Here is an 18,273-nt window from a genome sequence, read left to right on the forward strand (position 1 = left end):
ACACTTGGGTTTTATTCTTAAAAGAGAGATTCTATTTTTCAGGTCCTCATTTACACAAATAACCTTGGCTTTAATACAGCATCTTTAATACACCTATCCATTGAGAATCCAGGTAGAAAATACCTCCTTTTGAGATAATTTCTAAATTATTTTTAAGGTATACTATTTATTCAATGCATTATGACTCCATTTCAGTCCCTGATTCTGTCTGAAGGACATATTTTATTTGCATCAGCTTCCTCTGCAAAGAACTCAGCTTGACCTTCTACAATTTGCACAGAAGCCTTTAGCCTTCTTTGTTTGCAGGATCTCTGCTTACCCTTTATTCTGAGGCAGTTAATTGTACATTTGCACTTCCAACAGAATGCTTTATGTGTGGTTCTGACAGCTTGGGGACTGTTTTCTTGAGAAAAAAAAATAACCTCCCCTGATCTCTCCAGTTTAGTAAATTAATTCCCTTAATTCCCTATATTTGGTTCAAATTCCATTTGAAATTGGTTAAAAGTTGTCAGCATTTGTTCCAGACCTGTTTTCATAGTTAGCTCTTCCATAAGGTCATTCCTACATACCAAAGCCAAGCCTGAAATGGAGTGATCTTTTCATTCAGCAACTATTAGAAGAAATATGTTGACTACTACATCCAGAAATATCCTTCCTATCATTATTAATAGCATCTTCTCCAAGGACTAAAAGTTTCCCATAGATATGGATCTCCCAGTAGTATTTCCTTCTCTAGCAACATTGACTTCTACACAAAAGCTGAACTTGGCATCTACAGCAGACCCCTAATACCACTTCACATCTCAAACCTGCCCAGTTAAGGTAAAGCAGGACAAGAACAGGCACCTGAGCACTTGTCCATCCCATCACCCAGGAGGCTTTCCAGGCAACCAGAAACTGGGATAACCTTCTCACCACCACCAGGCCATTCTGGCATTGTGTGAACAGAGTGGGAAGCACAACTAACACTGTGCACATTTCATAAAAAATTCACCCAGAATCCATTTTTACACTAATACAAATTACAGAAAAATTTAAAAATTCATAAACCTTGCCATGGTTTTTAAAACTTAAGTTTGTGGGTCCCTTCGATCAAAAAATGCGAGAGAATTAGTCAGTTTGACCTAACAGATGATTTTTATCATTATTAGACATATGTTCACAGAAGGACAAGTTTGAAGACAATTTATTCTTAATTTGGCATTTCAGAAGCACCTCTCACCTTTGTAGTGTAACAAAGGCAGCTTTAAGTACTTGAGTGCAGTTGTATTTATTAACACTTTGCATGAGTCACCACTTCCAAATGCCTTATGCTGTCCTTAAAATGGTACTGGCATATATTTCCTTTTAACATTTTGCTAAGTGCTACTAAAACTTTACAGCCCTGGGGGAAAATTACGTAGGAGAGAGCTGGCAGACTTACACTTTAAACAATGAGGCATACATAGATCTGTTCATCCTTTACCCCATTCAGATTCACAACAAGCAAAAAAATACCTTTACTTAATGTAATGTCATCCATAACATTGTACAATTATGGATTATATTTCCCTCAGAAAATGCAATATATCCCTGGTAAGCCTACACAAAGAGCTGCTTAGCACAAGATAATGACCTTAAATCCTAAGAGTATCCATGTAAGAGAAGAAAAAAGCCAACAGGAATTTTTTTAAAATTATATTTAATTTTAAAAATAAATAAGTTCACAATAGATTCTCTTTAAAGAGAATGTACTGTTCTGACTTTTTAGACATGTTTTCTGCTTTCAAAAGTTTGGCAAAACAAAAAGAATAGCACCACTGAAGTGAATTAGGAAGAGGACTGACAAAGTTCACATTACTTCTTTTAAGTTGGTGGGGTCATAAGTTCTAGGCAGATGTGTGTTTTGCCCATTGACAACGGATCTGTAACCACTGATAGTGAAATGCAGAAGCTGGGAGATCCTCCAGATTAAGCTATCCCTACAAGAATGAGTTGCTCTCAGGGTAGTGGTGCAAACAAAAGGAATCTGTTGGTATGAGCAGAGGGTTTGCCCACTGCAATGAATGTTTGCTTCACCTACTGTGGCTTAATGTGGCAGGGACACACCTAGGAGCTTCTTCCACAGTTGCTGGTCCAGGTGCCAGGAGTTTTTATACCCCTGGGCCATGGCACAGACACTGGCAGAAGCCAGGGGGCTGCAGCAGCTGCAAGGGATCTGTGCTTGGACTGAGGGCTGGCTGCCAGACAGCAGCAGCATGCTCACCTCATCCAAGCCTTTCCCTCATCAGTATGTGCAATTTCTCCTCCTTTTCATCCTCCATTATCTTCAGTTTGCTATCTCCCAGCTCCACCTCTCCCTTTTCTGCCCCAAAACCCAGCACCATTAACAATCACATTTCAAGAGAAAGGTGAGGTATGTCCTTGGCTTCCCTCTTCTCCTCCACCTGCAGAGGCAGCAGATCTGTCTCTGACATGATGATTCTTCCTAAGGAAGTGCAGAATAAAGTTGATTAAGGCAACTATTTAAAAGATGGGAAAAAAAAAGTAAAGCCATAAGCTGAAAAAATTGCCAAGGGTGGTATTCATCTGAATGAATCTGCAACGTTGATATCAGCTGCTAAGCTTGGGCTCCATTTATAGCTGGGGTGAGGAAGGATCATGACAGAGGACATTCTCCCTTTGACTTCAGGCCATGAAATGAGCTCCTGTCACTCTGCTCTCACTTTTTTTTCTCCACTGTGTGTGAAGTTCATCTCTGAAGAAGGCAACAAACACAGAGGACAGTTTCTAGGTGGACACAGAAAAAGGGTGTCCCTCACTGCAGAGCCAGCATCCCCTCTGCAGGCAAAGCAAAATGAAGGAAGGAAAACTTGGATAACTAACAGGCCAGCAGAAGTGCTGTTTCAACTAAAAGCTCATGTATTCATGTTGCCCCAAGAATAAATTTAAGTCTAAATGAAAAGTTGGTCACAGGGCTCTGGAAGAGCTGCAGGAGTGAACTGGAAATGCTATCCAACTTCTGAGACACAGACCCTGCTGTGTTTGTCTGAGAGATTACACAGCTGTGTGCAACAGTAAGGGATCCACAGCTCAGGAGATCTCCCATGTCTTACATTCTGAGATATTAGCCAAGGTGAATTCTGCTAACTTTTCAAGTCTTTTCCTTCCCTAGAAATGACCTTCCAACTCCAAGCAATTATGAAGAGTTACAGGCTCAAAGACTGATTTTCTTATAAGAAGTAACAATAAAGCAGAACAAATATGCTTCTTTGAAACCTTCAGGGAAAGGATCAGTCCCCTAATTTGCTAGATGTGTAAGCAATAATTGCACTAGCATGTTTCCAGAGTGCTTTTTATCTCTTTGCTATTGCCATTCTCTTTGAAGAAGCAGCAGATTCTCAGGAGAACAGTAATTAATAGAGTCAGTCTAGAGATGATTTCCTCCAGTCCCTCTACAGTGCTAAATTGCATGAGTCTCCAGGAAACAGAGTAGAGTGGACAATATAAAAACAATCTAAACCTACTACAAATGGGAGGAAGATGTGTATCAAAGAAATGGGGGACATGCATATGTCAAAGGGAGCTCCAGAAAGTTATTCTTTCTTTGTCTTTTTTCCCCCATTTTTCTTGATGCTCAGACCAACAGAGATTTACTAAGACTAGAAGTTCATGTTTCAGAGGTCATTTGGGAAGTAATTTAAATACATTTAAGATTACATACATGTAAACCTATGGAAAGTGTAAGTGAGCAGGGAGACTACCAAACACTCCTGACACAAATGTAAGAAATCCACGACTAAGAGGCAAGATGGTCACACATGTCCCCCCAGAATAAGGCTAAATGGCACACACAGTTTTGATTCTGAAGTAGAGAAAACACACATGAGCATCAAAAGAAGGCACCAGAAAGCAGGCTGTCAAAACTAATAAAAGACTTCAGAAACTCCTGGGTGAATTCTTTTTATGCCTCAGATCCAGCCCATGTGCCACAGAAGAGGCATCCTCCTGCAAGCACAGCTACAAGTGCATCAGTGCAATCACTGCAAGTTCACCTCTGCTTTACTAATGCATGTATCTGGGCCCTTCTCTTTTTCTCCAAGTTGGTATATTGTTCATTTCCATAACTAACATAATTACTTCTGCTCCTGTCAAAACTGCAACTTTTTCTTCTTTATTTTTATTTTATGAAAGTTAACGCTAGAAAGAGAAGATTTTTAAGGAAAAGGAATTCTGAGAAGTAATTGTGCAAAATTCCCAGGTGAGGTTTCAAGAATGCCAACACTGAAAATACCACAACAGTCCATACTCACAACTGGGCATTAGAACAGCAAATCTAAGCTTGCATCAGAACATGGCATGCTGCTCTCTGTTTTACAAGATATAATACATGACTGTAGTCATAAAGGAAACATTTTTAAATGGATAGCTGAACTTAGTTTAGGCAAGGTAACTTAAGCATCTTCTATTAAGTGTGAACAAGCTTTGTTACAATCTCAGGAGGCCAAGCAGCAAGCCTTGCTCGCTTCTCCCAATTGATACCAATGTATTCTGTTAAAAACCAACTGTGATGTGGTGATTGGGTAATCTTGTGAATAATGTGAAGTAAGTACTTCCAGCAGAGAATATAAGAACAATATAAAAAACACTAATACAAAATAATAATAAAATAAAATACTAATACATTGTAATATGTATACAAAAGAGAAAGACAGAAAGCAGATAAGTTTGTGATTACAAGGATTTTTTTTCCTCAAAGAAGCATCTTTTGAGCATTGCTCCTTGCTAACATGATGGTTTGGCTTTCACTTGCACGGGTATGACAGCAGGGCTGTTGATATGAATGTGTAATTCAGCCCTAAGAGCTGCTCTTCAGTGATGCTGATGCTTCAGTCAGCAAACAAAAGCTGCAGCTGAAGTCTGGGGGAGCTGTGAACCCCCAAGACTGATGAAAACCAAGACACTGGTAAGTAGCTGATAAGATTCAGGATTCACTGAACACCAGAGGACAAGGGTATTTTTTTGAGTGTCAGCAGAGTTTCTATACAGGAATTCTTGTAAAGTGTTACTCAGAGCATGCACAAACACCAGTGTGTGCTGGCCAAAGGGGCAGTGATCCTACAGCAGCTGCCTGCTGCCAGCAGGCAGACATCCAGCTACACCATCCCCAGGTGCATCTACAATGCCCACCCAAACACCACACCACTTCTCTTGTTTGAAACAAATGTGAGCACTCCTGTAGCTCTGAGCAGGTCAGGGTAGTCCCCATATTCAGTTTTCACTGTATTGCTTATTTATAAGCATTACTGAGGCTGAAAGCACCACTAGTAAGGCTGGGAGCATCTGAACTACATGTGGCTTAACATGGACAAAAAGAACTCCCAAATCCAAAGAACTTGCATCATAAGACATAATTATAATGGGTGACAGAAAATACAGAGCCATTCATTTACCCACTTCTGCTTTGAGCAGGGAAGCCTTGAGGAGCTTCAAGGAAAGCTCACGTTAAAGCAACCTCATTTGCCTGATGAACAAAATCAAAATGCCTGTTTCCTTGTCTGCTTATCTGGAGCCAGATGGAGAAACTGCACTTAGAGTTAAATCTATGTCTAAACACCTAAATACACACTGTTATGAGTCAGAGTATTTTTGCCTTGCTCCAATCACCTTGTTAAAGCTGCATTCGAGGTTGCTTTAAAGGGATCCACAAAGACAGCTAGAGGCCAGTTTAGGAAAATAGCAAAACATTAATTCCTCATGGTAACTCATCCCAGAAGAAACATGACCTCCCTTTTCCCCCTTGTTTTTCCATTCTTAATAGATAAATAGAAATTCTACTGAGTTGACAGCAAACTACGTAGTATTACCATTAGTGGGGGAAAAAAAGCTTAAAGGAGGAAAAGAGCAAGATGAATCACCAAGAACATAACAAGATTATTTGTGAAAACCAAGGACATTCATACACACTCTATTACACATTATTACTCCTAAATGCACCAAAATGCATTAAGCACTTCACAGAACAAGCTATGTACAAACTCTGCTCTTGTCAGTTTATAAATCTGGCTTCATAAACACTGAAACCATCCTCACCCCTTGTCAAGCAGCCATGTAACTGCTGGGATTTGCAGAAGCAATGACTGAAATCTGCTTTCAGTTTTGAAGTTTGCTTTGCACCAGACCTCAGGAGCAGAGCTGCACCATTTCAGAAAACTTCAATAATACATTCTGTAAAGAAAACATTCGTCCATGTAAAATGAAACCTTGACTTAGCTTGGCCTTGCATCCTTACGAGAGGGATAGTGTTAGACACAAAGTCAAACCAGCAACTGTCTCACACAAAACTACCCACACAATACAATGGCAATCTATACAAGACAAGGGGAAAAGCACAGTCATTTTAACATCTATCTTCTACATCTTTGTAGCTGAATTTGAAGGGTTCAAACCAAAGCCCCACCTTGCAAAATGACAGCAGAAAAGTTACAGGAAATATAATTAACAAATGGCAACAGCATGAAGATCTGAACTCTAACCCTGTCTTGGGAGAATGTGTGCTACAAAATTACACACATAACTTGGGAGAAGCGAAAAACCTTGCTATTTCTTGTGACTTTTGATGAAAGGGACACTCTAATCTGCAAAGCCTCACACAGTAAACTGTTATTAATAGCCAATGTATAGTGATTATTTTAACACCAAAAGATGTAGAAAGTTATTTAAATAAGTGTAAATATTCCACCAGAAATCATACAGAATGAGTTAGGCTGATAAATGTGCTCTGCACAGCATTTTCATTAAAAATTGTTGTGCATGATCTATAGAGCATCTGTATTTCATGATGGTTCATTTTCTCACTTTCCTGCAAGAGAAAGAATTTAAGAGAACTTTAAAATAAGCAATAGATAAAAAAACCATCATCAGAAACATGATAGTAAAGGAAAGGAATTCAATGATATTTCTTCGGCTGGAATTTCAGGCATGAATTCCACATAAAGGGCAAGTGATTTAAATAATTAATACAAAATATAGTAAGCTATTAGTAAACTCTGCTTAATATTGTATGCTAGCTAAAGGAATAGGCACTCTATTTGCAGGCATAGATAATTGTAAGAACTTCCTGACAATATTTCTTGTCAAACACTTTGGGGTTATGCTCAAGAGAAAGGAAAAGTAAAAAACAACCCAGCAGCTTGCTACTCATCAGATTTTTTCCATGTGTGCATTTTAGTTACTCTTTATTTAAGGCAGGGCAGAAACACAGTCCCCTTCACCTTTTTCAGTCTTGCTGAGAGAAAAGGAGTTGCAACAGCATAAAATCATTTTGCTGCACAGCAACAATTACTTGGTATTATCTGGCAACACCATACATGAGAAAGAAAAAAAGCCACAGCCTGATGCCTCAGCTGGCCAAAGGAACAGGGCTGGCTCCTTGTAAAGGTATCTTTTCAAATTTAGCTGTACAGACCTCAAAGTTGCTGAAAGACAATAAATTTGAAAATCAGCCAAGTAATTTTTTTCCCAGCACTTCACAGAAGATGACTAAAGGCCCCTATGACATATATAAGGGCACAAAAATAGCTCTTGCTTACCTGGGTTTGAGAAAGCCTGTACCAACACAAATACATAATGAGATGACTGTAAATGGATGATGGAAGCGCAGAAAGGAAAAATGATACAAATTGGTGCGACACACAGAATTCAAAAAATTACAGTCATACCACTGTAGCAAGTGCCACAGTCTTGACTCGAGTTCAGCCTAATTTAGTGACTAGTAGGCACTCTGGCAATTTTAACTTATGAATTATTATTTAACAAAAATGCTGTTCTAGTACTGAAGGATTTAAATACTCTCCAGCCATTATGTATACTCTCTGGAAGTAAAATATATAATCCAGCATCACTGACAACAAACTATCCAAAATCTGAGAAAGACTCAGTAACTGGAGACTCCCCAATTTCTCATATAATGGAATGCTTTCAAGACTACAGTGCAATCAGAAAATTGCAAGGACCACTTCCAAAGCCATGAATCACCTGTAGTGGGACAACTATAGTTCATTAGAGAATTCACAGCAGGGAGAATGTCTCCCCAAAAAGATGTAGCTAGCCAGAAGGGAAATCATCAGCTGATCAGCATCCAAAAGGACAGTATCTCTTCTGTAAATAAATGTAAGCACCTCTCCTTGTTACAATGAAGTAACAAAAACATTTGACAGAGTAATGTACAATGCACAGAGGACTGCACAGCTTGCTCTTTTTACCCGCTTTCTCCTCTGCATTTCTGACAGAGGTTAAGTCTGCCCTCTTGTAACATTTTTATAATCTTAAATTCCTGAAATATAGAATTCGACATTGCTTCACATTGCTTCACATGGGCTGTGCATTCATGCATGGACAATCTTGACTAAAATGCAGATGCATTCTGGAAGAAGACAGGTAAAGGGCAATAAAGCTCCAGAATTTGCATTTAATTAGTCTATTCTCCCATGGCCTTAGACTGACTCTCAGATCTAAATCAATCTAAATCAGACCTTGTGAATACATTTCAGGGTAAGACATGCAAAAATAAAACAAAACACAAATATTTATAGAGAAATTCATATTATCAGTCCTCAATAACTCTGAAAACAAAGCTCATCTCTAGTGACTTCATTTTTTCCAGCCACAGTGTTCAACTGTGGGCTCACTCAGCCACAAGAAAACAAAGCAGCCCAGAATGATGCACCAGCAAGATACTTGCCCAAAATACAAAACTGTGTGTCCTGAATCACAGCTGAGCAGGAGTTCACTTTCTGCTGAAGAAGGACTGTGAACTGCCTCTGGAAAGCCCAGTGGCTTTAAATCCAAAACCACCAGGTCATGCTGAGAGCTGGATGGACTCATGCACTTGTGTGACATTGCAGTTTTTACTCCTGGAAAACTTAAGTTCGTGCCCATCACGTACAGCTGGGAGAGAGGGGTGCAATTCTCAGCTGGTCACAGGCAGTCATCTCCCCTGTTCCTCCAACATCAGCTCAGGTAATTCAGCTCTTGAGGTTAAAAGGACATGGATCAGCAGCTCCCCTGCTCCTGAGCTGAGCAGAGGTGTTAGGATGTGAGATATGAGACCTGAGCATTGCATCCCAGTGCAGGGCAGCCCCTGAGGCTCACACCTGCTTCTCCTGGGTTGAAGCAAAACCCCCTGGTCATTGCTGCTGCCTCTGGTGCAAGACACTCAGACACCACAAGAAGAGATTCAGCAGCTACAACTCTGGAAGACATGCACCCTCCAGTTAAATGCCAATGTACTTCCTCTCCTGCCATCTGTGCAGATGTGCTCAGAGCCAGAACAGGCTGGGAACAGTGAAAGCACTCACACAGGAGACCACAGAAACAGGCATCTGGGAGAGGGACAACCAGCTAACCAGGGGGTTCCTCAATTACTCATAGAGATCTCTGCTTGCAAACAAAAAACCCCTCTGACATTCTACCACAAATTCCTCAGTGCTATACTCTGCAGTAAAATAAATCACTCATTTTTATTTAATATAACTTTCACAGAAATTGGGAATATTTCCAACATTCAATATGTGCTGCTACAAAAGCTGACATTTAAAGGGATACATAATAACAGTATGCAAATATTAATGACAGCTTGCAGTGATACAGAACAAGAACAATTTACCACAGAAGAAAAAAAAAAAAACATTTAAGGCCACAGAACCAATTAAAGGATATTTTATCCAAAGGGTCGCTGGAATGTGAGGCAATTTTGCCAAGGGAAATGAAGGGTGTGGCCTCTGCACAAAACTGGACTCCACATCTATTTCAAGAGATGGGACATATCTCATCAAGAACAGGACCAGGATGCAATTACCTATGGTTTTCTTCCAGCACAATTTGTTTATGGGTTTACTTTGGTTTTTGTACAGAGAGCTCTACATACTGTGCTCGTTCAAAACCCCCACCTGGAAAGCAAAAATACATTTCTAAGTTTTTAAGCAAGCTTAATCAAACAATGATCTTCAGATTCTTTTCCACAGCTTGTGTTTAAACAAAGTGCTTTGCAAGACTCAGGATATTTATTAATAGGATCAGACTGGAAAAAATACAGTAATCACACAAAAGAGAATTTCAGCCAGCAAGGTTACTGAATCCATACGCCAAGTCACGTATAGATGAGTGTAACAGGACCTTTTATAAACTAACAGGAAAGAGGGAAAATTAGTCATCATTAAACACCATTTAATTTAGGTCTCTGCATCAAATCTGACACCCCAAACAACACAACTGACTTTGTAAATATTTAAAACTTTTCAAATATTATACCTTTATCAACATCAAAAGAAAACAACAGCATGTTTCTGGAGATAAGACACCCAGGCCAAAGTTTGGGTGCTACAGGTATACTTAGTTATAAAAGATGCTTGATTTCAAAGAAATGGATCATCTATAGTAAACAAAAACAGTGAAGACTGGCTCTAATCTACTATAATTACATGGAATTGTACTAGTTATAAAATCATAGGATCATCTATCGTCAGGGCAGAGAGGAAAAGTGATCAATAATCAGATCCATACAAACTAATGCACAAAAGTATGAGATGTTATTTTGAAGTAAGCAATTCAAATATATGATGAAATATCAACAGCCTCCAGTATAATTTCCACAGCTTCAGTCATCTGTTTCAAAAATGTAAAGCACCCAAGTATGAAATAACAGCAGACTATCCTGCAGGTAGTTAAGATCAGCACTTACTCTTCCTGCATACCTGAGGGCACCACAGCCTGAAGAACCCAAACTTCACTTAGGTTGCCCTTAGCAACTGAACACTAAATACAGTCTGTTTAAGTACTGCTGTAATATTCAATTTCCCATCAGCAATTCATAACATTTTTTGATTTAGTAGAGGATATATTCAGAAAATCCTTTTAAATGTGAACTATCAATAACACTTAGATAGTAAGCATTAGAAAGAAAAAACATTAGTTTTCTTTTTGACTCAGCCATGTCTGATAAGATCCAGGTATCTCCCAAGGGAGCACTAAGATCTGACACCCCTTCAGAGAAGCTTAATGTGAACCATGTGGACTTGTCAGCCAAGGCATGCCACAGAAAGGCTGTCAAATTCTTTTTGTAAGCAATTCAGTGCAATGCAATGCATGCAGACCTTTATTCCCTAGACAAGAAAAAGCCATTTCACTGCATGGAGTGAAATGTCTTTTTATATTCTCAAACATCGCAGAAAGGCAGCAATAGTGTAGAATTTGAACTCTTTTCCAAGCCACCAGGAGTTCAGCTGTATTTCTGCTGCAGGTACAGGTATTCCATTAGAACAACAGCAGCAAACACACCTTGTACAGAAAATACTACTTGGTGAACAACAGAGGTCCTTAGCAGACAAATGAAAGAAGCTCAAAAACCCCTGCTTACACAATGACATGCAAACCAGAGAATTCCTTAGGTGTCATTTTCATTTGAGATTTAAATTCTAAACATACATGAGATTTTGAAGAGCTGTAGCCAGCAAAACTACTTTACTATATATAACTCTACAGAAACAAATCTCTTGAGTAAGTAAATCTCCCTCCTCACAGTTCTTCACATTTGCGCATAAAAGGTAACCAATTTGCAACTGAAGATAAATAAAAGTAGAACCAACTATCTAAATATCTGTGACCTCAATCATCTTCCATTTACTTCACTCTTCAAGCTGAAAGAAGTGTGAAGACATCTGCAAATTTCAAAAAGCTTCTGAAAAACAGAACTGAAATATAAACCATCAGCTTGTGTGGGGAATATTGACTAGGTGGAGTTCAACATTTTTACTTCAGGGTAGCTCTGTATTCACACCACCAATACACCTGAACAATCTCTAAAGGCAAGCATGTGTTTCCTTACACAGGTTCTTTTAGGAAGAGTAGTATTTCCACAGGGGAAGAAAAGAATTTTAAAAGTACCAGAGAAGAGCCTTGCTCAAAAATCACCAAAAAAGGACGTAACAGAGACTGAAGTCCTCATCTACATGGCTGAAGTCCTCATCTACATGGCTAACCTTCATTGCACAGGTTGCTGATTTTAGCCATGCATGACCTTGCTGCTCAGGCAGACCTGAGCCCAAAATCTCATCCTGAAGCTTAAGGACTAGTGCTGGTTGATTCAGTCTTCTCCTGGAAAAGCACAATCAGCATAAACCTTACTGGGGAAGCACAGCACCACATCTGAGCCTAGTGACTGTGTGCCCCTCTGAAGGGAAACCCTGAAGATCCACTCACGTGGGAGTTTTACTAAACATCATCTTTGTAAGTACTATTGCAAGAACTGTAATTGCTCTGCAGGGACAGATTATGCTAGAGACAGACAGAGAAACTGAATAAAGGCAAGCTTTAATTCCTGCTGTCTATGCACAGGGTGGCCACTTTCTCCTCACTTTAGGTCACTTGCATTCCTGCACAGTATTTGGGAGCAGACTAATAAAACCCCACCAGTGTTGCTCTGCACTTAACCTAGCAAGTCATGCCTAACTCAACCTGCATCTGCCCCCCATCTTTGTCCTGCAAATGAGAGGAATAACATTGATACCCATGTGTCAGTGAAGAGCTCCTGGAATATACGAGGTGTTCAATAGCTGTAAAAAAATAGAATCCAATCAGAATGGAAATTACTTCATGTAACTTTTTAAAATCCTGTGACACACGTGAGTCCCTTGCTTCCTATCTTCCCTGGATTCCAGCTCTTCGGTGTTAACTCATGGCCACTTTGCACAGCAGATAAAAAACAGCTGGACTGACTTCAGATTCCATCAATCCCAATCAAAGCTGGGCCTTGGTGTTCATATTGAGTGACAAAGAGTGCTCACTTCCTATATTTATATATGCTCTTTAGAGATTAGCAATAAAAGCACTTTCAAATGCTGCAGAAGTGAAAGCATGAGTCACCACTGTCACTGGGAATTTCACCCAAATGAAGAATGAAGCACTGGGCTCAATAGTCATCAGAAATCATATTCCTCCTTCCAAAAAATCCAACATGAATAAGGTGAGATAAGTCCTGGACAAATAAAATCCAAGAATCAGATGCCAGAAATCTGACATTTAACTATTTTTCTACTGCTAATTGCCTCTTCTGTAGCTTGCTTATTTGGTGAGTTTGATAGTTTTCTTCAAAATTGCCTAATTTGAAAACAACACCTACAGAGCAATTAAACTTTCTGAACCACTTAGCTCTGCTTTTGAGTATACAGGATAGGAGAAAATAAGCAGCTACCTCTTGTGGAGATGTTTAAGATTTTTTTGGTGGGCAGGAACTTACTCTCCAGCCCACAGCCTGTCCTTAACCTCACCAAACCTAGGTGCAAAAATACACTATGATTGATCTGGATACACACTGGCCAGCCTGGTCCTGTGCTGCTTCTTGCTGCAAGCCCGTCGGGAAGAGAGAGAAACCAGTCAAATGGTCTAGGTGAAGGCAGCACACTTATTAGTTCAGTAAGATAAATTACTTGCAGGATTTCCTACAATTATGGTAGCAAATGTGGTCTGCTTGTGGCATGTAAATTTGTTGTTATAATCCATGAGTGGCTGAAGGCTCAAGCCATGAGGCAACTAAAATCAGAAATTCAAGCAACTGTCTTTAAAAGTAAATTCTTGCAGAACACAAGCAAGACCACAGGAGGATGTCAGTGCCTGAGTTCTCCTCACAAGGAGATTTTTACAGTTCCAGTTTACAGCTTTACAGCATCACCACCAATCTTGCTTCTCCACCTTGAATTATTCTAATATCTAATTCTTAAGAGATATAGTTAGCACTACTAGAACTGGAATATTGGAGAAAAATGTCTATTTTCCTCTTTTTACTCCCTCTGTGCTCCAGAAAGCAGGAGGTTTGCTTGTGTCATATTTTCCCATGCAAATTGTTTCTTTTGTTTTCTCCATCCTTCCAAGCAAACTCATGGATTTAAGACACTAAAGAGTGAGCAGCAAGTCTGTCTATCACCCCAGCAAAGGGTCAGCTGGGCACAGGCTGAGCAAACACACAATACAATGCCCCAAACACTGCTGGAGGCTGGGAAAAAACCCTTCTTTTCTCAAAATAATCTCCAATGTCTGAATTTGAGGTGACCTCATTATCAGCAATAGATTCAGAAGCTTAAACCAACTCAAAGTTGTATTGTCCAGAGACTCGCACATCCCGTCCACTCTGGATGCCAGAACACTCAATTTTTGGCCCTAACAAAATCTCATATCTTCCTCTCAGATGAATTCCCCAATGTATCCCTCAAGTCATGGCAGCCACTTCCAAATCCCAGCTCCTCCCCATTTTCTCATATTCCCTGGTGAAAGACAGCCAGAGTTTCCTCATCAGGGTAAAACGTCCTTTCCCTTGAGGGAAATCCTTTCTGGTAAATGTTTCAAGACAAAACAAGATTAAAGATATTACACGAAGATTAAAATGGCTATATCCAAACCAGATCATTCTCCAAGCTTCCTGCTTTGAACCACTGAGCGGCCAGTTGATTGGGTAACAGCTAAGGCTCTTTTCAGTCTTTTTTTTAAATAAAAAAACTCTACATCTCAAGTAACCAATGGATCTCTCTGGGGTTTTAGCCAAAATACATAAAGCAGCTCTTTAGCTCCCCCCATAAAGCTACTAAGATGGCAAAAGAAAAAAAATTAGCAACAAACAGAAAGAAATCCCAAGTCAAGAAGGTGACCATGCCTTTTAACAAAATTATATGAAACTGTTCCTGGAACATTTGGAGATTTTAGTATCAGTTACAAACATCATGATACCAAAAAGAGTTTTTAATTCACAGTAATTCAGCTTGGTGATTAGTAGGCAGCTAAAACTAATCCATGACTAAAAATTAAAGGCTACAGTTTGTCCAGGCGACATACATCAAGAATGAGATACTATTTACCTTTTTTCAAGTTTTAATAAAAATGTCATATAGACATATGAGAAAGGGAGAAGAGGTCTTTGGGCTAGTGAAAAGGTATTAGGAGGAAAAAAAATTCTGTGATCTAATGCAAGTATAATTGTCTGTCAATGTGCATTTTGGTTAGTTTTTCTGGGGTTCTTTTTTAACACTTCTTTAATAATATATTTTTATTCATTTTCAACAGGTTGCGTTTTTTAATTTACTTTTCACTGTTTCAGATTATTAAAATTACCTCTTTGCCTAGTGGACTTTTTTGGTAAGTCAACACCAAGGCTAAGCTCAAAACGGAGCTGTGACATAACTATCAGTCATCCCAGTCTCACTTAACACACACACAGGATCCAGTGTGCTATAGGTGATGAGATCCTACCCACTGACATAACAGTCTTAAGCTATTAAGTCAGTGTTTGCATAAGCTATGCTTCAAACACACTAGGAAGCCTCAGAATCACAGTGCCATCCATCCCAGCTGATTTATGGCTATTGATTTATTGTGTTGCACTGGCAGTAGCACACTGCCGAGCTCAGGGGCTGGTACAGCGGATCGAATGTCCAAACAAAACAAATTTGCCAAGTTGAGCTGACTCTAGATGGGTCCTGAGGCTCAAATACCCTCCAAGTCCTGGGAAGCACCAGGAGCACATTCCCCAGTTCAGCACCACCTCAACAATGCTGTTTCCTGTGCTCCGACTACCCTGAGACGTGAAGCAAAGCACACAACTGGGGAAGACTGGGAGACTTCCTTCAAAAGCACACTGCTGATTAGAACAAAGATGCACATAATTCCTTCTATGAAAACCATGAAACTTTAATTATCAGTCCTGAAAATTGGAGAAGAAACTCACCACAGAAATCACTGTAATTTCTTCTGCCAATAAATCAATCGCTATTAAATGCTATAACACTGCATAATTTTTATTTCACAGTTATCAAAACAATCTAAGAACTTGATTTGTATTTACACCACGCAATTACTTAATGAGAACAGTACTTCACTACATTTAAGCCATAATTACTAAGGTCTCAATACAAGAAAGCTCTACAGTCTTAGCTCATCAAGTCAACATGCTTTTCTTCTCATCTAGGTTTTTCACAGACTCCATGTTAAGCCTATGCATGGATAATGCACAGCATCCAAATCCTATTCTCCAGGCAAAACAGTAACATCAACTACAAATGTCACTTACTTCCAAGATGTGTTGCTACTTCATCACTGAAATATATCCTAAAATACTAAAAAGCACCTTGAAGTTTCATTCTTAGGTGTGCAATTTCCCTTTTGCTGCAATGTACATCAATCAAAGAGCAGGGGTTTTGCCAAAGGGGTAACAGGCACTCGATAGGGCTGACCATCCTTCTTCCCTTGCATGCCTGCTGTCCTGAATTGAATGCACTACCTGCTGCTGGCTCTGGGCATAAAACAGGACTGATACCCAACTGACAGAAACAATAATGTGTTTGCAAGTAGTAGTTAATGGTAGACTGACAAGCACAATCACAGGAAGTAATAAAAGTTTCATGGTGCTAGCATGTGACATGACTGGCAGTGGTCTCCACGCATCGAAATACTCACAGCACCATGACTCTGTTGAAAGAAGTGGTTCCAGTTTGTTTGATGTATGATAACTAGGTTCCTGGGAAAAGCACTATCACTACTCATACATAGTACCAAAGGTATTTGTTTCTATTAACTAATTTACCTGACTTACCATTACCTCTAAAAACTCTCATATAATTACAGCAGCTGAATGCACTAACACCTACAGTTGAGTGGGTACAAAAATACGTATAGAGACAGACATTAAACCTTGCTGCTCAAAAAAACCCCAAGTAGTCTCTTCCAAATTGTTTACACGAGGTTTAAAAAAATAAAATAAAAAAGGGTGTTTAAAAAGATGTTCAATTTCACGTCCAATACTGAATAAACCAAAGTGAAGCAAGTGAAAAAAAACACATCGCAGTGCATCCCGTAATTGATACACTTAGAAATCCATCAACCCATCCCGCCAATCCAGCACCCGTGCTCCCAGGACCAGCGAAGCAAGCCTGCTTCGACTGACAATTCCCACACAACTTTAACAACAGCAATAAAATTATTCATCGCTGACATGAGTGCAAACGAGAGCGGCACCAGCCCTCGCATGCTATTACTCGTGCGGGAGTTTATTTATGACTTCAGGAGAGGAGGCAGCTGGTTGTTTTTGCGCGGCTTTTTCTTTTTTTTTTTTTTTTTTTTTTTTCCCCGTGCCGAAGCAAACGAGAAAATGCTCCTAATAAGGCTGGTGGAAGTGCAGCGGCTTCTCAGCAGCACCAGCTCTCGTGAAGGGCATTAAATAAAGCACGGTGTTACTGTCTGACGGGCGGCGGGAGCGGTGCGGGACCAGCCCGAGAGCAGCCCCGGGGCCGGGCTCACCCCAGCCCGCGGAGCAGGGAAGGGCAGCGGGGCGGACTGGGGAATCCCGGGCTCGGGGATCCCGGACACGGGGATCTCAGACTGGGGGGATCCCGGATACGGGGATCCCGGACTCGGGGGATCCCGGCAGCGCCTCCCCAGCGGAGCGCCCCGCTGCCCCGGGGAGAGCCGGCACCGGCACGGCTCCTGCCGGCTGCCCCGCGCCCCCCTCTCCTCTGTTCATTAAAATATAGAGACATTTATGTCATCTTCAGCAAAGCGCGACACTCCCAGGTAGGAAAGCGGGAAAAAGCCTCCAGCTCGGCGCGCTGCCCGCAGGCATCGAGTCCTGGCCGGGGCAGGACTGCAGCCGCCTCGCCCTGACCCGCGGCTCCTGTGCGGACGGACGGACGGACGGACGGACGGAGGCTCCCAGCGCCCCACGGCACATGTGGGCGCCCGGCCCCGCGCAGCCGTCGCCGCCCGGCACTCACCGCGTAGCGCAGCGCCGGCCTCTCGCTGAACACCGAGTCCCCCATGGGCGCGAACGGGCGGGCGGAGGCGCCGCTCCCTCCGCTCGGCGCTGGGCGCTGACCCTGACCCGCCGTCCGGCGGCCGCCACAGCGCTGCGCTCCCGCCGGCAGCCTCCGGCCCCGCTCCCCGCCCCCGGCTGTCCCCACCCCGCGGCGGGAGCCGGCAGCCCCTCGGCAGGGCAGGGCAGGGCCGGGCGGAGCGGCAGGAGGCGGCTCCCGGCGCCGCCGGAGAGGCGGCGGTTCCGCTCCTCCCGCCCAGCGCCGCTGCCTCCCCGCGGCGCTCGGCCCCGCGCACCTGCGAGCCCTCCCCGCGGGGCCGGGCCCGTTCCCGGCCCCGTTCCCGGGCGAGGCGCCCCGCGGAGCCGCTGTCCCCAGCCCCGAGCCCCGAGCGCCGAGCGCCCGGCAGCGCCCGCTCGCCCGTCCCGTCCGCGGCCCCGCGAACATC

General features: G+C 41.7%; 1 protein-coding gene across 2 annotated transcripts in view; it reads right to left on the minus strand.

Annotated features, from left to right (window-relative positions):
• Positions 1-18,273, minus strand: part of ARHGAP6 (Rho GTPase activating protein 6) — a 302,154-nt gene that overhangs the window by 138,028 nt on the left and 145,853 nt on the right. Inside the window, exon 1 of one of the 2 annotated variants that reach the window (XM_056497757.1) lies at positions 17,790-18,019. The exons of the other annotated variant lie outside the window; for it this stretch is intronic. Coding sequence (XP_056353732.1) covers positions 17,790-17,834 — 45 coding nt within the window. The 5' untranslated portion in view covers positions 17,835-18,019. Of the gene's footprint in view, positions 1-17,789; positions 18,020-18,273 lie in introns of those variants that run through there. 2 annotated transcript variants of the gene reach the window in all.

The sequence above is a fragment of the Oenanthe melanoleuca genome, chromosome 1 (assembly GCF_029582105.1).
Source record: "Oenanthe melanoleuca isolate GR-GAL-2019-014 chromosome 1, OMel1.0, whole genome shotgun sequence".
Lineage (NCBI taxonomy): Eukaryota > Metazoa > Chordata > Aves > Passeriformes > Muscicapidae > Oenanthe > Oenanthe melanoleuca.